A 22,509-nucleotide genomic window follows, 5' to 3' on the forward strand; every position below is an offset into this window, starting at 1 on the left:
GCACTTGGCCGCTTTTTTTATATTAGGATTGAAAGAGCTCGTGATTCTGTAGTAAAAAGTGGTATTTAAAAAAAATCCCATAGTAGTTTTCATTTCAGACACCTTGCCCGCCTAGCAACTTCTATTTACTGTACTATATTAATACGAGTATGTACTTAATTATGTATTTTATTTGTTTGTTACAGTGCTCACACATCCAAGAGGGTGGCTAAAGTAACAATAGTTTTGATATGGGTGTTGGCATTCCTGTTAGCGGCTCCCATGGCCATGTCGTGGGAGGTGACCATTGTACCAGAACTGGACCCAGGTATTACTACAAGCATTTTTTAGCTACTTTACCCCTACCGTCAAAACATGGGTCCTAATCCACGAAAAGATCAGTGCTGAAACCAGTTCAGTTGTCGGACGTCAGACCTTAATGTACTTATCTTATAGTAAATACCACATTAAGGGAACAATACAAATTATTTTTATTAAATACTTTGATATCTGTTTTTAAGTAGTCACACTACCATATATAAATCATAAACTGCAACAGATATCATATACTAAAGAAAAAGTGACCGACCAAATGGCCGAGATCGGAATTGAACCGACGTCTTCAGCTTACGCGACTAACGACCTAGACCTCTAAGCCATCCGGCCACAGCGTGCAGCGCTACCCGCCTTTGACTAAAGGGCGAGCAGTGGCTTTGCATGGCAAATATGACGTATTTAGAAATTTTAGAATACCGTCAGTCAAAGGCATATAGCCATTTGCTAGCTTACCTAACAAAACGAGATATGTCGCTGTATGTAAGTAGCACTATTCGAATGTTACAGACACTGTTGAACGCAAACTGTGGAAATATGTTGGTATTTAGAAAAGTATTCCAGGTTGGCAAGGACTCTTGGCGCGTCGTTTTATCTGCTATTAGTGACCCGCCCGCCCGCACGGGATAGCAAATTATACATCTAAACATTCCTCAAGATTAAGTATACAGATAAGTGAAAACCGCATGGAAATCCGTTCAGTAATTTTTGGGTTTATCGGGAACATACAGACATGCAGATGCAGCGGGAACTTGGTTTTATGAGGTCTAGTGACCATTGGTGCTGACTGTACTTAATTCCAGTATTATTCTTTAGTTCTTAAAATTCGAGCGAAGAATACGATGAAAATCTGTTGAATCTCAAAAAGACGTTATACCTATTGCCTAGAAAAATGCTGTGCACATTATGCTGATACAACTACTCGGCGACAGATGTGTGGAGCATAATAAAAACGACAGCTGGACTAAGCAAGGTGTATAAAAAAAATTGAATATATTAAAAAAAACCGAGTAATTGCACTTCACCAAGTGGTGTTCCCAGAAAATGAATGCATAGAATACTCTTTAAAATACCACTGTACTCAAGTCACGTCACTACAGGTCCACCCATAATATTTTCAAGAGCTCTCTCGATTTTTCCAGGGTAGATACTATAAAAAAAAAGTCATTTCTTCTTTTTCGTCTTAAATACACGGTAAAAGTAAGTAAATATGAAAGATCTTTATTTGCTTCCAAGAATAAGTACGTATTTTTACTTAGTAGCTGTTCAAATAAAAGTATAAGACCTGAAAGGGTTATCAATAACGTTTAAATCGAACCTCGGCCTCGATACTTTCAACTGTTAAATTCCCTTTTTATTAACCCTTTCACAGACTCATTGACAATAAGGGGATTCTAAAAAAGACTTTATTGAAGTTGGTGCGTCGTTTAGTTTTACTGAGAACATCTCAAGGAAACCACAAAATAAATAATGGCAATAAATAAATAACAAGTAATACATGGGCAACACTGAAAGTTATAGGAATGAGTCACTTGGAGATAAGGCAGTAAAATAAAAGGTTCATTGTTTGAAAATCTATTCTAGAAAGTTTTTGAGGTACCTACAATTTATTTTGGTATGATGTGTATTTTAGGAATCCTGGAAGTTTGTTATTCTTAAACTTTGATTTTTTAAATTAAAAATAAACAGGAAATTCCTAATTTAAATTTATAACTTGAGTTATTTATTTTTAGTGATGGAATTTTATATGATTGTCAATGTGCCCTCAGTCGAAAACAAGTTTATACCGGGCTTCGATATAATAATGACTATAATATTTGACGACCGGTTTGGCCTAGTGGGTAGTGACCCTGCCTACGAAGCTGATGGTCCCGGGTTCAAATCCTGGTAAGGGCATGTATTTGTGTGATGAGCATGGATATTTGTTCCTGAGTCATGGGTGTTTTCTATGTATTTAAGTATTTATAAATATTTATATATTATATATATCGTTGTTTAAGTACCCTCAACACAAGCCTTATTGAGCTTACTGTGGGTCTTAGTCAATTTGTGTAATAATGTCCTATAATATTTATTTATTTATTTAATGAAGCCTAGTTTTTGCGCGACTATTTGTGGTTTTATAAACTGAGTTGCTTTCATAATAATCTTACGGACGATGCGTTTTCTGAAACGCTGAAACGCTATACAAAATCACTAAGGTCCCATTTTTGCATACAAAAAGTGTCTAAGGAAAAATGGGTAGTCAACTTTTAAGGATGATCCTATTGTTCGAGAATTTTTTTACGCATTGTGAGAACACACAGCATATATACATATCTACAGCAGTTTTTGAGATTCTAGGAAATTTCAGAATGACCTAAGTAAGTATTAGGAAGCTAAAAAAACTGGACAAGAGCGAGTCGGATTCGCACCAAGGGTTCCGTACTTTTAGTATTTGTTGTTTTAGCAGCAACAGAAACACATCATCTGCAAATAAATATATCACGGTTCATGAGATACAGCCTGGTGACGGACAGACGGACGGACAGCGTAGTCTTAGTAATAGGGTCCTGTTTTATCCTTTGGGTACGGTACCCTACCTACCCGGTAACAGTGGATTCCATCTACGCACCGAAGGGAAAACTAAAAAATACACGCGATACAATATAACTTTTTGTTGCGGAAATAGAGAGGATTGATTCAGGCTATAAGTAAACTAATACAGTGAGATCGGTTGCCAAGGGGAGAGAAGGGTTATCATACATCGCGTTATTTTTTTCTTTGACTAATAACATATTGCTACTAATGTATCGGCGCTCACAGTAACAAAAATAATAATTCCCTGCATAGCTAGGAGTGAGTATGAAGATATCCAAAGATGACGGATTCATGGTAAAACTCCGTTCCACTCTGTTTTAATTCAATTTTCTCAGTTCGTACATTTCGCAAACTGCATGTCTGTATAAAACAAATAAAAAAGGCGTTGGACTTATGAACATGAATATTTTAACGTACTTAAATACGTCATTTTATCTTGTTTTAGACGGTACTATAACTTCATTTCATACCTCATATCACGCTTCACGATTCACACTTTCAGCCATTCATATATAATAAATAATCTAAAATTCATAACACTAATGTTTTGTTACAGTTACCAAGCTGCTGTACAAGAAACCATTTTGTGCTCCTAGTGAATTTGGATTACATTCCTTGGCAATTTATCGACTAATATTATACATTTGTCAGGTAAGTTATGTTTATATTTTATTGATATATGCGAGTTTACTACTTACTTTTAGTTGCTGCCCAGGACCGGAGTCAGTGGAAGAAAATGGTTCGAGCCCTACACCCCAGCAGGGGGTAACAGGATGAAAAGAAGAAGAAGATGCGAGTTTATTTTTTATTATTTAATACTAAGCTAATTATACAGCTTAACTTTTTTTTTATACTACGTCGGTGGCAAACAAGCATACGGCCCGCCTGATGGTAAGCAGTCTCTGTAGCCTATGTACGCTTGCAACTCCAGAGGAGTTACATGCGCGTTGCCGACCCTAACACTCCACACCCTCGTTGAGCTTTGGCAACCTTACTCACCGGCAGGAACACAACACTACGAGTAGAGTCTAGTGTTATTTGGCTGCGGTTTTCTGTAAGGTGGAGGTACTTCCCCAGTTGGGCTCTGCTCTAGATCTGTAATAACATCCGCTGTGCTGTGCCCTACCACACAAAGCGAGATGATATTCACAATGCCCATACCTCTCTTTTGGACGTAATTTAAGAGGTAGTTTGCTGTAGCCCATGATGCCGATGGTCAATGATGTGCGGGTCGTGTGCAATAGAGATAGCAACGGGCGGGTCAATGTGCGAAAATCTATCACTGCTTTATCAAACTATAGGCGAAATGTGTACCTATATATGTAGAGGGCTATTTTTAAGCATATTGTATAAACATAGTATATATTATATCGTATATTATGGAATGTCATTACCTTCTCTATATATAACTATATGTAGATGATTCTGATGAATACAAACAGTGTGTTTACTTAGGCATTCGATGTAAACAGATGTGATTGATGACATCGACTTATATTATAAATCATTTGTCTGACAACCGCCGGGAGGCATAGGAGACCGTCGATTTTGTTCAGAAATTCGGCCCAAAACATATTGGAGCAGTGAAATGGCACTCAAATTAACCGTCATAATTATGATGCTAAAAACAGAATCACGAAATACTCGTATAAAGGGAGTTTTGAGAAATCCTGCAATGAAAACTTGAATCTGACAACATAAACTTTTATAGACAAAAGCGCATTTCGTATAATTATTGCGGCTTTTTAAAATAAAATATACAAAATATGACGTGGATGGAAATGAAACTGGAATCATGTTCAGATTTAATACATAATATATATTTTGATCTTGATCACATTTAATAAATAATTTATGTTTTTTTGTTTAAGGAGTGTTGGATAATTGACTATTTGTAATACTTGTTTAAAGAATTCTAGATGGAATATGTAGCTAGGCCGTATTTTAAGTCCCTAGATTACTTTTTTATATCTTTTAAACATTACATAAAAATAAATATAAGAAGAATAATGTCAAATTTTTCCCCTAGTACATTATCCCTCTGTGCGTGATAACGTTCGCATACGCTCACATGTCCTTGAAGCTGTGGGGTGCACGAGCGCCAGGGAATGCACTGGAAATACGGGACGCGAATCACATGAAAAACAAGAAAAAGGTAAGTCATATGATACTGTCATGTATGTTATTTGACGAAAACTTATACATAAAATGAACTAATCTTTCAGGCTTATAATAGAAGTTAAGAAAAACACATGCGGTATGTTACGTTACGAGTATAAAAGTACCCTTTTATTTTGGATAATTAGAAGATAAATCTTTAAATTTATTGGAGCTTTTTTTTATTTCTGAACCCCGGAATGTAACTTTATTTTACTTTAGCGCCTTGAAGGAATAAAAAGTCAGTCTGAAATATACACACCTAGACCTGTAAGGCAACCTTTTGTTTTTAAGCGTTAAAACTATAAACAAAATTCTACCATTATGTTTTTTGTTTTTTTTTGGTCCTTTTCATTTTTGTGTTTGTCAAATATTATTCCAAGGTTCTCTAAAGGGGAACGAAAATTTGATTATTTTTGCGCTACGACGCACGATTTAGGAGATACAGCCCTATAAAGTTTTTTTTTTTTCAATCATGCAGAAATATTTTTTATTATTATTTCATTGCAAGTTTGAGAAAAGCATTATACAAATCTCGGCGAGAAACGGGGTTGCCGGCCGCGTATCCCTAGCTGACCTCGCTACGCTCGGCCGTCTATATCTACTTGACCTGCAACGCTTCGTTTCCCGTCCTCTATAGTAATGTACTATATATAAACTTCAATTTCAACATTTATTCAGCAAATAGGCCACAAGAGCACTTTTACACGTCAACATGGAATTTACATACAAGCAAAAACAAGCATATCAACCATTAAGTATAAAATAAAATTCATTGAAAATATTAATGCAAAGTATTATTGTTTAAAGAAAAAGTAAATGAATTATTATTATTACTTAGATATGTATAAAGTCTCTAAATGTCGAATTACAAAAAAATAACTAAAATAATAATAATACTAATAGAAACAAACGGATACAAAAATAAATTCTAAAATTGTTTAGAGGTGTAAATATCTCTAAAACATTCTAGATTAGTTAAGTACTACAGGTATTTAGTCTGGATACTACACGTTACAACGCGTGTCTCGTGGAACCACTAAATCGGTGGTTACAAAGAACTTTAAATCTTAATATCAAGGACCTACTGAAAATCTTTATATTATCGATGCCTCAGCGTCAACATATTTAGATTTTCAAAGAAATGCTATGTAAAATATATGTAAATCAAATGGATTCCCCCAATTATTGGAAAAAATATATTACAAAATTCCCACGCTTCTCGGTAAAGCGTGAAGCTTTTTATGAAGTTATTTTTTGTTCTCGGCAAAATCTTACCACTTCCCCCCTGATTTGATTGTTATTTCAACGAGCAAGGGACAGTGCTAATATTGTTTCTATTCTGTCTTCAAATATTGGCTTTATACAAGGGACCTTCTACAATATGCAAAAAGGCTAGGGTTTTGTCTGTTAATCGGCTGTACAATAATTTTAATAACATTAATAATAATAATAATAGTTTATGTGACTGCTACATAATAAAAGGCATTAAAATACACGAAATGCAAGAGTGTGGGTTTAAGAAACGAACGAAGTGAGTTTCTTAATAAGATCACACGAGTGTTTTAATGCCTATTATGTACAGTTACATACACTATTTTATCTACACACATATTATAAACTTTCTATGAAATATTCACTAACCCAAATTACAGCCTCCCTTAGGGCATCGTTGCCAATTGCCAAATCGTTGCTCTCTGGGCGGAACTGGTGGATATGTGGTGGCGTCACCGAAATATTTTTATCGCATATTTTACACGAAATTTTTGTTACCTTAAAAACAACAAAACATATTCATTTTTTACTTAAAACTAATTAAAAGATAAACTGTACGTCAAATGGCGGTAAATGAAAACTTTTTTTACTCATGTAGTTTTTATTTTTAAATTCGAAGACAAACAGCTAGAGTCGGGTACCTATTTCCGTATCATTCAATACAACCTAACATGCGAGATATGTCAAAATTGTATGCAATTAACATTTCATTTCGAACAAAAAGGCATCTCGACTGATATTAGAATAGAGGTCAAATCGAATTGCTTTTTGTTTTTCAGAGATGTTCCAGATTTGAATGCATAACCAAATCGATTTTGATGTAGTTAACTATATTATCACAGATAAGAAATTTGTTTTGATAATTGATAACCACGCACTTCTGAGGCCAAACAAAGGACAAAATGTTACGAGTTTCAGTAAATTTCGCCAAAAAAAAAATTTTGAACGTATTTGTACATAAAAAGTTAATGTTATGGTAAAACTGGCACTGAAAATATTTTTTTACGATTTTTTTTTGTAAAAACTAGTTCTTGCAAAGGTTACTTGTCACTTTTTGACATCTATCAATAAGGATATTTAGACAACGCCCCATAATCATCGTGATCAAAAAGGTGTTTTGCACTAATTTACGATAAGATGTTTTTTTTTTACATTGGTATTAACTCTGAAACTAGGCGAAATCCAGAAAAGTTTATATGACATTTTAGTCTTTAAATGTGATCAGTAATACACTGTCAAAATCTTTTGGTTTCCTCATGTAGCACCATGTATAGATTGTATGTAGTATATAATCCTTTCCCATTGTATTTTTACGGAAACGTACGAACGTGTCATACTATTTCAGCCTCACCTCTGTGCTTTTTGTACTGAGTCTGACTGAAGTAGCATGACAAATACGAACGATTCCGAGAAAATACGATGGGGAATGATTATTCACTACATCTGTACAGTACTAGAAGGTAAATATCCCCACTCATCGAATACATATAATATGATGCAAAAAAAACATACACATAATATGATTTTTTTGTACGGTTGTACGGTTTCCTGGTATATTACTGAAAAACATCCCTTCTGATGCAAGATAAGGTCACATTCGAATTATTAGGCGTACAATTTTCGGCTTTCTGTAAGCCATCAAACGTCAAGTACTCTCAGGATTGACCGATGACCACATGACATGTCAATGTCATTTCGAACATCAATCGTCCAAGATACTATTTACGTTTAGTAGCAAATGTACACACTCGTACTAAATACTAATCAATATGTAAACAGACAAGTGTATACGCTCGTGAGGGCCTTATACGATAAAAATAAATTATTGATTATCTCCGAAATGGAGTTTACTAGAATACCGGTGTCTTTGAGAAAGTTACTTAATTTAAGCTCAAGGCACACATGCACCCCTGAAATTGACGAAAAAAAAAAAAACAAGGTGTATTGTAAAATAATCTGTATTTGTGTGTCAATTTTACATAAAAAAGTAGGTAAATTGAGATAAATCACTGCTAAACTATTAAATCCTCAGAAATTTACCGCAGCCATCGCCGTAATATGACACTAAAGTGGCTATCGGTATTTTCATCACATTTTTAACACATTTACTGCCAGCGAAAAGCGGTAAAAACTTGCTATCGGCTACAAGCGTAGCACGTAGCCCGTGCTGCACGCTGGCAGTGAATGTTAAAAATCTAAATTGATCTCTAGCTAAATTCGCCGATATCGTTTTGCTAAGCTTTTTCGTGAATGATTCGTTTTATTTCGGTAAATGTTGTTTTCTGTAGATAAAATTTTCATCTTGACGGATTGACGGATGTTATCTTTAGCGATACCTAATATAGATAAGTATGGTAACCACGCACTTGAGTTCCTAGGATTTTTGGGCTCAATAAGCGGGAAGGTTAGCGTTTCACTGTGTTCGGAACGCGTATATAATAAACTGAGATATTTCAGCAAAACATTGAATATCCTTCACTATGTAGTGAATCTTTGCAGTCCTTTGAACACTTCTTAACGTGCTTCATATACGTCGTTAATGACTGCATGCGGAGTAAATTTCACATGAGCTTGTTAACGGCTGGTAGGTACATTATGAATACTGTTAGATTTAAAAAGACGTATACAATTTTGAGTCGTATCGCACAGACATTAATGTACTTATTACAAAACATGTTTTCGTACTAATAGACGTACTGAACATCGGCAACTGTAGTGGATGATGCTTTTCAGCACGAACAATATTAAAACATACAATGCTTCCTAGTTAAGCGCATCGGCAGAATCTGTGTAACCGAGAACTTCAATAACGCATAGTTATAGGTCTCCTGGTATATACCAGTTATAGGTCAGTAACAAAACAACTTTGCTTTATACAACTATAGTGGTGAGTAGTATAGTGGTGAGCTCCAAATGCAGTGAGAATGTATTTGCAAATTATTTAATAGCATTCCCGAAAATTAATTCGATTTTCAACTAATCGGTGGGTATCCATCCATTATTCGCATACTCCACGTCAATGGAGGGAAATAATAATAAGAAATAATTACCTATTATGCTGTCCTACTGCTGGACAAATGCTTCTTCCCTAGTCTTCCACGACCCGGGGGTTTAATGCCTCGTCCGGCCAGTTGTTGAGAAAGATATCTAGGTCGTCCCGCCATTTCCGTCTGGGCCTGCCGCGTACGTCGCGTTAAAAAGAAATGTTTAAGCGTAAAAAGATATCTCTCAAAAGTAATGTGATGAAATGATGGTGATTTAATTAACGAGTACCTAATTTTCAATGACACCACTTCCAAATTTGCTTACTTTTCCTTAATACCCTTTATTGTTAAAAGCTGAACAATGCCAAGACAACTTTCTCCGTCTAATCTTTTGTTGTAGAGTCACAATCTTGTAAGGTGCTGGGAAACTTTTTACAAGTACCTCGGCTTCCTTGTGTTCTAATTAAGGCCCCCCTTAAAGGGCGTAAAGCCAAATAAATAGACGTGGGCAAAAGATATGGCGCGCCGCGAGATACTTGCGACGGAAAAATTGGCCATTGCGCGGGCTTTTATCTCAATTATTATGAAAATATACTTCTGTTGAAAATTTTGCTAGACAGGATCCTCGGTTACGTCAGTTAGTTTATATACTAAAATTATTCTACACTGCTAAAATAAAATAAAATTAGATATTTTTTCGTGTTTTTTTCTATGGAACTTACTTCAACCTTTTAAGGTTTTGATTAGCGTCTGCCCTTGCAAATATAGTCTTGTTTCCGTGTGATTTTTTCCATGGCATTTGGCTTTGATTAAAAGGTGGAAACATTCAATATAAAAACTACAAATTTGCGTTAACCCCCTCTTAAGTGAAAGTTTGTATTTTGTGTTTGTACTAAAAGCTTTGGGTTAATTAAGCGAATGGAGTTTCAGGATTTCCGTTCATGAGTTCATGACTGTCTGTAAAAAGTAGTAAGTTCATCGCCTTCTGAGCATTTTATCTACTTACTTAGTAACAAATAAGTCAGTTCATGAATTAAAAGTTTGAGTGGATACATTTTGAAATTCATGACTTTAATCTTCCCTCCATAATGTTTGCAAGTGTCAAGTAGTAGGACATAACTAAATCAGGCTTAGAAAATAGGGTATTCTTCTACTAGTCAAATAAGTTTCTTTTTTAGAACTGTTAAAACGATTTGCCAATAGAATTTATATGATAACAGAACTGCTATTAGTGACGTCACGGTAAATCACCTACTTTTTAGGGTTCCGTAGTCAACTAGGAATCCATATAGTTTTGCCATGTCGATGTTCGTGGTGTGGGGTATCGTTGGATACATGAATATTGGTCTCGAACAAATATTTTGAAAAAAGTGTTTATTTTCGGAAATAATCGCTAGGAAAAAAAATGCACCCCCCTTCACAATTGAACCATATCGTTCCAAAAAAATATCGTAGAACAAAAGCTTAGTACTTAAATACTTTTAATGAAAACTATAGTCCAGCCATTTTTGAGTTATTACAAAAGTCTCCTCTTCGTAGTAAAAAGACGCGCTGTGAAGGTACTCCCTTATGCTTGTAATGTACATGATACTTAGTAATCTTAGTACACAGTCCCAGTTTAGCCTATTCTGAGAGAAAGATAACTGGAACCCTGCACTGAAAATGGCCCGACATGCTATTGGCCGATTATTTTAGTTCTATCACATTTATTAAATTGAAATTGTCGTGAATGGTGTGAAATAATTTATTTTAAATTACAGGAAACATCCCTATTGTCAATTTTCTTAAATCTGTAGATAAATCATGAGAAAAACACGTACAGTCTAAATGATATTGTATGCGTAATTTCATTTGGAATAACTATTATGAGCATTATAAGGCAAATAAAGTTGCGGGCGTTAGCAATATATATGTATGTAAATAAATCATATTTTACCGCTTGTAAATCATGTTTTATATTTCTTGTTCAGGTTATAAAAATGCTGGTGTTGGTCGTGGCGCTGTTTGCGCTCTGCTGGCTTCCTTTGCAGAGCTATTTATTGCTTCAATCGTTTTTCCCTTCAATAAACGAGTAAGTTTATGAAATACATTATTTTATATTTACCTAAGGAAACATACAACTCATATTCGGCTCGATTCCAAGAATAAGATACGATAACGATAAGTTCTGGTTTAGATGAGTTCTCATTTAGATATGGTTTGTATGACGTATAACTGACAGAAGCAGCTCGATTCGGGCAACCAATGTCACTTTGACATTAGAAATATCGTAGATAGATCTTACTGGGATCACAGCGGAATCAAAATAAACGTCAATTTTGACATGTCGTTTAGTTATCGATCTTTTAATGATCGTTCCAAGATCTTAAGCGTGTCTTAATCATTCTTCGAATCGGGCCCATTATCGTTATTGATTGGGGTTACGTAAATACCTAGATCATTTTAAAATATAACTATAACTTTTTTATCTTAGACTTTGATGCGTAAAATAATGAGTAAAAAAATTGATTTGTAAAAAAGGCAGGTTGGATCAAACATACCGAATTGTTGACAGAGTACCGCCAAAAACAATCAAAGTTAAAAAGTTTATGTCCTGGAATACAGTCGACCTCTTATTTTCCTCGCGTTGTTCGGGCTTTTTGCTACGGCTGATGGAAGCCAACTAATCAGCCAGCCTAGCCAAGGTGACAATCGATATCGCTTCGACAACGAATCCCTTTGTGTCTCTCTACTCTATCACTCTTCCATATTAGTGGGACAGTGACAGTTGCGTTTCGATCGCTACGGAGCGTAAGCGATTTGCACGTTGGCTACGCGGCCTGGCAGGGCTCGATTCCACTCGCTAAATTGAGCTGTTTTCACTATGGGACCAACCCCGAAATCTCTTAAATTTTTTTTGGCTTTTCCTTAGAAAACATCGATATCTCATCAGCCAAATATTATTTTTCTGATTACGGGGTTGGTCCCACAATAAAAGTAGTTCAGTATAGCAAGCAGTACGATCAAGCCTTGCATTGTATGACTTGTTTCTTTCCAGATACAGATACATAAACGTAATATTCTTCTGCTTTGACTGGCTGGCCATGAGCAACTCGTGCTACAACCCCTTTATCTACGCTATTTACAATGTAAGTAACCTACTGTACAATTTTATTTTAAATAACAAAACTTCAGTGAGACAGACATAATAAACAGCGAATTATGTGAGCAATTTTTAACGTAAAATACGTAAGTGATCCGCTTTAATGTAAACTCGAAGACTGCTCAACATATTTCGCCCCATAACGAATAGGTTCAACGGGAACATGCGTTGGCGGACTGAAGCAGACTGCGGGCTGCAGCTCTCCGCGACCGAGTTTTCGGTATTATTGCCCAATGATCGATGGGTTGCATACAATACTCACAACATTATTTGCTAAAGGAACGTCCCTTTGTAAACCTACAGTGTGGACGACCACACTGATCACCGATGTAGTACCCAAAACAGTTTTCCAGCTAGGAGCCGCACTAACCAACCACAGTCATCACGGTTAAAATTCGAATGACGATTATTTCAATAGCCTCCAATATCTTCGAAGTACAAGTAAAAAATACCTACGCCCTACGCGAGTGATCTGTTTTAATATATCAAAATATGTTACTTTTTGTTTTTGTGTAAGAAAGATGTAGGTAGGTTATTCACCATCATTATACCAAGTTCTACTGCTTCATACTATGTAAAATTAATCACTGCCGGTGCGCAGATTACACTTTCTTATTAATCGAAGCACGGCGTCTTGAGATTCATTTACAAATTAATTTCGCTGGCATCGATATTTATCGCACGTAATTTGTGCTCGTTTATCGCACGTGGGCTGGCGTAACGGAGCACTGACTAACGGCCCGATTCGAATAATGCTTATAAGATGTCATAGCGATACGATATCGATTTCATTTCTTCTACCAATACGTCATTTCTGACACTGCACACTGACAGATCGGTATCGTATCACTGTGGAATCTTATAAGCATTGTTCGAATTGAGCCGTAAGATAGATTAATGTTGTAGTTAAGGTAGGTATCCCTGTTTAATAGAATTAAATTTTGCGATGATTATTTCGCTGGCCTATTTCCATTTGGGTGACGATACCCGTTAGTCTCCATCGTGTGGTAGTCAGCGGTGAGTAAAGAATCTCAGTGGTGGTAAAAACACGTATTATGACACTTCCTATCTACTTAACCCTTTACCTATTTGACATTCCTTTCTAACATTAATGTCATTTTCAAACCGTAATTCTTATAATAGAGATGTGTTTTTTGTTTTAAGTATGATGGCAAGTATGTTGCCGCTACGGACTAAAGGGTTAACTTGTTCCAACTAGTAGCCAGGTACAAATAATAGGAGTTAGGTACTTAATATCAACAGGTTCAACAATTAAAAAAATAATAATATCACCGAAAAACAAAAATCGGTAAAATAGAATTCTGTGCAATATGACCATTTTGCGACATTGGTCTATGAAATGGAAGGACGCCGTAAAAAAACATAGAAAGTTTTTTTATACTACGTCGGTGGCAAACAAAAATACGGCCCGCCTGATGGTAAGCAGTCTCCGTAGCCTATGAACGCCTGAAACCCCAGAAGAGTTACATGCGCGTTGCCGACCCTAACACTCCGCACCCTCGTTGAGCTCTGCAACCTTATTCACCGACAGGAACACAACACTATGAGTAGGGTCTAGTGTTATTTGGCTGCGGTTTTCTGTCAGGTACTTCCCCAGTTGGGCTCTGCTTTATATCTGGAATGACATCCGCTGTGTTGTGCCCTACGTCACAAAGCGAGATAATATTCACAATGCCCATACCATACCTCCCCTTTGGACGTAGTTTAAGGACGTACCCGGGTCCCGGGAAGTTTGTTTCTTTTGCCCTTAATGTCAGCTTCAATCCTAGAGGCACATAAAATTTTATATAAAGCCCCATCCAGACTCCAGAACATCCTGATCGCCTTTGTCACGCTCGTGTTTTAAATGAGTAATTAAACAGTTTTCTGGTTTACTTACACCCTAATATAATACGTTCAGTACCCCTAGTGTAAATATATTCCATAGCGAAACGTGACGTACGCGTTTGCGTTAAGTCCCATTTTGTATGGGATTTAGAAACAGCGCGCCAAGCGGGACGTTTTGGAAACTCAAAATCCCAAACAAAATGATACTTAACGCAAACGCGTACGTCACGTTTCGCTATGGAATAAATTTACACTAGGGGCTCAGATAACTGGTAAAGTTAAATTGGTGACTAATTGTTCCGTTTAACAATTTAATCAATTTCCCCTTGCATTGTTTCCGCTTCGGAAATCAAATGAAAGTTAAATTGATCCTGATTTGATTTAAATCCAATATCTTGATTGATGGCCAAACTTTTTCGATAGATAGGAGACAAATCATTTTAAATTATTTTATTTGCGACATGTTTATTCATTTGTAAACAATTTAAACCATAATAACCGATATTAACCGAGTGCTTTGCAGTTATTATACGCAAGAAAGCGGCCTTATTACTGCGTAGAACCAGGGATAACACAAACAGCATTCTAAAGATGATCGCTGATGACGTTAGTTGTTACATAATGATAAGTTTAATTACATTAATAGAAGCTTCCTCGCACAACGTATCAGCATTGCGATACAACGAGCATCCTTGGTACATTGCCTCAATATATCTATCAAGTAAATATCATAATATCTATTATGTAAATAAAGATTTTATATGATGGAATAAAAATAAGTCTAATATAACTTTTAAGTATCTATTAACATAGTACACTATATATTATGCACTTTGCCAATCTATAGCATCTTACTGTATCACTGCGTGGGGAGGAGCTGCTAGGACTCGAATAATGACGCTTGAACGTGCCCAACGCGCTGTTCTGAAAGTAATGATATTCAAGAATTTCAGATATCCTACTAGAACATTTTATAGTAGTACATCAGTGCTCACAATAAGGCAACTTTATATAAGAGCTCTCATATTAATGCAGCATCAAAAACAGCCTGACTATTCTCCAATGCGTCGCAGATGTGATTTTGTATATTCTCTCCCTAAATGCAAGTCTGCATATTCTCGCAAATTTCATAAAGTGCTTGCACCTAAAGTATATAATCGTGTTAGTAAACATGTACAATTACGTTACCTGAGTTATTATGAATGTAGAAAAGTGTTAGATACATTTTTGAAAACCCTCAGTTATGACGACACGGAACAGTTAATAAAATAAATGGCTAACGAAACATTCATTCATATATACAAACACAAACACACACACACACACATACACACACACACACACACACACAACAGTGGATAATATAGATACATAAATAAAATACATTTTTTTGTCAATATTAGTTTGACCATTTTTCACTTTTCATCTGCATCTTGTGCATATACTACTTGTTTACGTTTAAGTTTAGCTTATGGCAACCATCGTAGAATTTAGTGTTAAATTACTTAACTGGTAAAATGTAACATAACTGATAAAATATTTAGTATTTAATACATTTTTGTAGAATAATTGTAACACTCCAACTTCCATATTGTGTTGTTCATATCACATGCAGATGGATGACGATTCTTACCTCACCGTGATACAGTTTATAACTAGTACGGGAGGTAAAGGACAGCATTCAGTGCAAAGGATGTTAATGACAACTTAACTGATGAATCACAAATCAGGTTGTTAAGTATGATAAATCATTAGTTACCTAATTATAAGGTTATTCAATTCATGTTGATACATTCGATGTCGCGATAGTAATCTATTACTTAATACCTACGCATAAGAATATATTTATAGTATTGACGGCAACGAATGTAGCAACCTAAAGTAATAAGTATTGTAAAATTCTATTATATATACCTACCTACTCATGTAACATACTTATGTCTTTACGAAATAAAGATTTATTTATTATTATAGTTCTTAAGTCTTGTCTTATGTAATAATAACAACAATGGGATCACTGTTATCTTGAAATAAATGATTGAAATTGAATTGTGTTCTTTTTTACAGGAAAAGTTCAAAAAGGAGTTTAAGCAGCGATTCACATTTGGAAAAAAACCGATGCGATTTGACAGTTACGAGGTAGGTATTTGTGAATATTAAAATATAAGATTCTGTCTGGCCTAGTGGGTAGTGAATGCCTATGAAGCCGAAGGTCCCGGGTTCAAATCCTGCTAAGGGCATTTATTCCTGTGATGAGCATGGAAACTTGTTCCTATTTATTTAAGTATTTATAAATATGTATATATTATACATACCGTTGTCTAGGTACCCACAATACAAGCCTTAGTGAGCTTACTGTGGGCCTTAGTCAATATGTGTAATAATATCCTATAATATTTATTTAAGATTAATATTTTTTTATTGCTTTTTAAGTAAATATTTTTTACAATTTACATGAAAGTTCGATTTGTGCCAAAGAAGAGAGCTACGAGCGTTTGTTTTATGCGATATACGCAAAATTAAATGAGATGCACATCATTTTACATCAGATATACCTAATTAAAGAATATTTTTTGACGCGGGGAACACAGCGGCAACCGCAGCGTGAGACGCAATGTGTCGAATACATAGCACATAAAAATATTTTATTTTCTTTCTATGTACCCTTGTTTAAGGCACATGGCACACTGCATCCGATTCACACGTCGGTATAGCGTCAATCTCATAGCGAGATGATTGTAATAGTTATGTACGATACAAGTGCGAAAAATAGGAAATTCGTAACGAGTGGCGATAAATTAAAACACGACCAAAGGGAGTGTTTTAAATCGACCCGAGTTGCGAATTACCTATTCGCACATGTCTCGTACAACGTTTTACAGTACATATGACCCTTTAAATTTTAGACATACAGTAGAATCCGGATATAACGACCTTCAAGGGACCGGCGATATTATGTCGTACTAACCGGATGACGTATAAAACGGATACTATTTACATATGTATGTAATTATGTATTAAACCGAACTTGAGTAAATAATATCGACGCTAAAAACGGTTAGTCGTTATAAGCGACGTTGTTATAAATGAATTCTACTGTAGTTACATAATGTGCTAATTTACGCACTAGTGCGGAAAAGTAGCACCATATGTACTGTAAAGATAAATAACACACTTCTTCTTGTTCTACTAACAATAGTACTACTTATTAATATTTAATTTCCTTGCTGCCATTTATTTTTCTTCACACACATTCACCTACCTACTTGAAGGACACTCTTCTGTGTAACCGGTACATTTTAAAAGTACATTACGATACAAGTGCGAAAAATAGGAAATTCGAAACGAGTGGCGATAAATTAAAACACGACCGAAGGGAGTGTTTTAAATCGACACGAGTACATATGGCTCTTTAAATGTTCGACACAGTAACGTAATATGTTAATTTTCGCACTAGTGCGGTAAAGTAGCACAATATGTACTATAAATTGCATTACACGTTGTACACATAAAACAAAGTTTCACTATGTAGTTAATGTAGTTTTAACGGAACGAAGGTTTAACGCCGCGCCGCGAAATTACCGCGTGCGTTTTGCCGCAAAATCGAATGGCGTGTTTTCGTGACGCAGACACTGCAAACGCATTCCATTGATTGATCGCACGCAAACCAATCGATCGCTTTAGTATTTAGAAAAGTAGAAAAGAACTGAGATGTTTGTAATTTTGTTCCAATTTTCGAACTCTCACCTTACTAGCTTATGGTTTAAGCAGCAATATGGAATTCCAGGGTGTAGGCGACAGATGCCAACCCCATATCAGGCAAGCTGTCGTCATCAATCTGTGCCTTAAAAGGGGCACTTTTGCACACGTCGTACATGATACGACATATCTTTCTGAATTACGAGTATGCAAATGCTGGTTATCCAACCCGTCAATTGGCATACGTAATTTTTGAGTTGTAGGAATTTCGATTTAATTTTAAAATTTTAATTGACGTAACTGTCCAGGACTTTTCTGCCAGTTGAAAATACTTATTTTCAATAATGAAACAAAATAAGTTGTATGAAAGCAACAATACGACGTAGAGATTATATTATAAATAAACCATATGAAATAATTTATATGACAATCTACGGAAAATCTTAGGTACTCTTCGACTGGGGCTGCCATTATTTTTATGAAGTTTCGGCTGTTTACTCATCGGACGCCGTATGGTAGATATATATTTATGGAACAGTAATAAAAGAATACATGATGCATCTTTATACAAAACAACATGTACCTAAAACATATATAATGGAGAGACAAAAATTGTGACATATAGATATTTTTCAAAGGTTTCAATACCTACGCCGATGGCTGAAATATGTTATAAAAAGCGAAAATGTTATAAACATGACTCCTTAATAAATTGTCACAGCTTCTATTGTGACACATAGAAGCTATGACAATTCATCATTATTTAATTGTAGCTAGGTAACATTTGCCCTTTATATTGTCCGATCCGATGTCCGATGTAGAATCCTACATCCGCGTAGTCAGGCCGCGGGGGCGCCGTCTTTAGCGGTCACGCACTGTACAACAAACATTATGCCTACACAAACACACATATACTATCGGGCCGACAGCTGACATAGCTGAAGTTATCGAAAGCGCCTTTCCGATATTGGATTTCGAAAGGCGCCTATGAGAAAAACAGCTGCAAGAGTGCCACATGGCATCAAGTCCGCATTTTGTTGCGTTATCTATATTTTTAGTAATCATGATTTATAAATCAATAAACACACATTTTACTTTCATCCGGCATCCGATATCGGATCGGGTAATCTGAAAACGCTTCCTATAAGATTTATTTTACCGAGAAAAGTATATTAACAATCTTTTATTTTCTCCTAGGATGGTCAGTCGTATCGCACGCGTGTTTTATCATTCCGCTCGACGAATGAACGCAGTGTTTACTCGGCGAGAAAATCGGTCAACCTAGCGCCCGTTGACGGCACGCGCTCCACCCGTTCCTCCTGCCACTGTATCCGAAACCAGGACCCACAGAGGGAAAATGGTTTCCGATCAATGAAGGACCTTGACGCTCACAATTTAAATCAAACGTTCAATGGCACTAAAAGGCGGCTCGAAACGAAAATATCCAGAAACGACTTACCCGTAGGCGACGAGAGAGTCAGCGAGTTGTACATCTTCCCTAACAGCAATATTGTCGAGTTCACAGACATATCCTATGATGATAAAGTGTAAATGAACTTTCTATAAAATAAATGTGATTTTTGTCATAAAATAAGTAAAGTACCTGGGCATTTTTAGAAAAAAATGTACCATTGACATTTTCGAAAAAACCATCAACTTTTGGGTTATTTCTACTCAGGATCACGAGAACCATCGATTTAAAAAGGAAAAAAGTGTCCGCAAAAATTTGACAGCTTTATGACGCATTTTCATATTTTGTATTGACCGTGACAAAATTGACACCCAAAATTTGTAAGAAAAACTGGGGACACTTTTTTATTTGTTTAAAACTTTAAATCAATAGTTTTTGTAATTCTGAGTGGAAATAAGTATATGGTTTTTCTGAAAACCCCTGTATAGTTAGTCGGTAAGAAAATGTGATTTGTTACACTAATTGTAATTGTAACCGACACCAAGTGTCACAACGTAGAAAGTAACGATAATCTAATCAATATGTAAATTGTGTACAGTAAAAATGTACTTAGACTTTACGTTATTGTAACTGTTAGTGTTATTTTTAAATTAAGCTAAACATTTAAAAGATCGTTTGCAAAAGACTGTACAATTCCAGATTATTGTAAACCGTGTAGAAAATAAGAATTTAGGTTAAATCCATGTTTTCTGATAAAGTCAAGCTAGGCGTAAAGAACACAAGAATAGAATGCTGTGAATTATTCCGCCATAAATCTAACTTAACGATGTGGATAACCATTAATTCATTCGCGCTGCATTAGGGTATTTCGTCTGAACTGACGGCACGCTACAATGTTGTTTGTTTTACATGACTTGATATCGTTTTATCATAGATCAGCTATGCGCCCCTTAGTCTTAGTCAAGTAAACATTTTCAAACATCCAATGCTTAGAGCACAGAAGGACTACCGCGAATAATGAAAATCGATTTTTTGTTATCTGTCTTTCTATCATTCTTTCATATTCGAGCGGAAGAGGCAGATAAAGAAAATTTAGATTTACGTTTTTCTCGGCAGGGCCCAGATGTTAATGTTACCGCACCGAAAATGTTAATTAAGATTTATCAAGCTAACCTCCTATTAGAATTTCCATAGATAAGAAAGCTTTGTATCAAAGGTGACGTTAAATCTCAGGAACTAAAATCTGGCAACTTGCCACACCACTTCTAGTAAGTAGCCAGTTATTCTATCTTAGATATCGCTATCGAATTTCGGAACTACGCTATGGACAATATAACTGTTTTCATAGATACAGTTTCGACACAATTGCAAAAGTTTGGTGAATGGAAAAGTGACTTCGATATGTAAAAATAGCAGTAACAATAAACACCGCGATTACTGGGAATCATCCAGAGCACATCGGCTATTTTTGTGGTAGCTGTAAATATTTTGATGGTTTTAGTTGGAAACGAATATTAACCGAGAAATCATAGAAATTGGTAAAAGTTGCATTGTCTATAAATATAATACGAGTATACCTCTGTTACTTAATATGTTATCCGTCTCCATAGAAGATAGAATTTTTAAATATGGCGTATGTCCAATGCTTAGTTACTCCTGTCATTCAAATATATTAAATATATGACAAGCACAGATATAAACTAGAAAATACGTAGTATTTATGATTCCCGTCGTATGATAAATGTTTATTGGTTTATTTGTCAGAATTCCTTACATCAATATATTATGTCAGTTTAATTTACCACCACGTCGACGAGCCTGATTTGACTTACAAATTGACGTCGAGTTGGTCTCATTTTGTTATTGTTCCCTCCTGCATATTGCTCGTACTTATTATGTGATAGCGACATGCCCTATACACCGTGGGTCAATTAAACCCGACAGATTTAACCACGCATTCTGAGGTCATAAGGAGCAAACAATGTTAATGTGAGTATTGGCCAAATTCGCCAAAAAAAATTTTTATATTGCATTTTCTGCAAATGATGATACTTTATTTATTTTGACACCTTAGTGAAAAAAGAAATATTAGTCTTGAAATACAGCGAGGAAATGCTGCCAGCATCTACGGCACTATGCCGCAGGGGGATATGTTTTAGTATTTTATTTTAAGTTTAGTATTATTTATTTTTAGATTTAGGTTTTTAAGTTTACAAAATACAAAAATACAAGAAACAAGTACAAAAATACAAAGATACAAGTTTTATAGTTTAATTATGTTTTATCTGATGTAATCAATATTTATTTTTACTCGCACAAAAAGAAATATTACAGGAAACAGGAATAAGTAAAGTTTTTTATTTATTTACAGAAAAAAATTTTGGAGTTTCACTTTAAAATTTTACTTATTTGCCCACGGTGTATATTAGTAATTACAAATCAAAAATAGATTTTTAAAAGTTCGAATTTCCATGAATCACATCACTGACATCAAACATTTCATATATTATATTTAATATATGAACGAAGTATTACATTGTCCCTTGGTCTTATGAAATATACATGCATTGATCCCATGAGGGTCTCGGAACTTGTTAATTGTATTATTATTATTTGATTCATGAACGTATATGAACGAACCAGGGATGAAACTATGTTGACGATTTTACGAACACTTATTACCTACAGACAAGTTTCTTATTGTACAAAAAAATGGTTTTATGACAACTAACAGTAGTTATTTCGCCATGTGAAATTATGGAACTAACAAGATTTAGTAGATATGTTATGCTTAGCCAAGAAAATATACTTCACGTGAAAATAAAAGTTCTCAACTCTGCTCGTCGTTTTTTATTGATATTTTGTTACTTTAGTAGGTAACAGTTGGAGGAAAAATCACGGCAAATGCACATACCTTGTGATTTTATAGACAGCAATAAAACTTTTTCACGGAAAATCAAACAGACGTTAACTAGAAAAATTCATTTCAACGAAATGAATTTGGATTTACGATGAATGAGTTTTTTGTCTCTTTGTTAAAAATAGGTGATCAAGGAATAAAAGCATTTGAGACTCGAGTGTTCGATTGGCAGCTGCCACTC

General features: G+C 35.3%; 1 protein-coding gene across 1 annotated transcript in view; it reads left to right on the plus strand.

The window, feature by feature from the left end:
- LOC133519512 (neuromedin-K receptor-like) overlaps positions 1 to 22,247 on the plus strand; it is a 67,401-nt gene extending 45,154 nt beyond the window's left edge. Inside the window, exons 5-11 of the mRNA XM_061853518.1 lie at positions 186 to 307; positions 3,449 to 3,543; positions 4,922 to 5,047; positions 11,279 to 11,379; positions 12,346 to 12,436; positions 16,366 to 16,437; positions 19,195 to 22,247. Coding sequence (XP_061709502.1) covers positions 186 to 307; positions 3,449 to 3,543; positions 4,922 to 5,047; positions 11,279 to 11,379; positions 12,346 to 12,436; positions 16,366 to 16,437; positions 19,195 to 19,548 — 961 coding nt within the window. The 3' untranslated portion in view covers positions 19,549 to 22,247. The remainder of the gene's footprint in view (positions 1 to 185; positions 308 to 3,448; positions 3,544 to 4,921; positions 5,048 to 11,278; positions 11,380 to 12,345; positions 12,437 to 16,365; positions 16,438 to 19,194) is intronic.
- Positions 22,248 to 22,509: the final 262 nt, after the last annotated feature.

Source organism: Cydia pomonella, chromosome 7 (genome assembly GCF_033807575.1).
Source record: "Cydia pomonella isolate Wapato2018A chromosome 7, ilCydPomo1, whole genome shotgun sequence".
Lineage (NCBI taxonomy): Eukaryota > Metazoa > Arthropoda > Insecta > Lepidoptera > Tortricidae > Cydia > Cydia pomonella.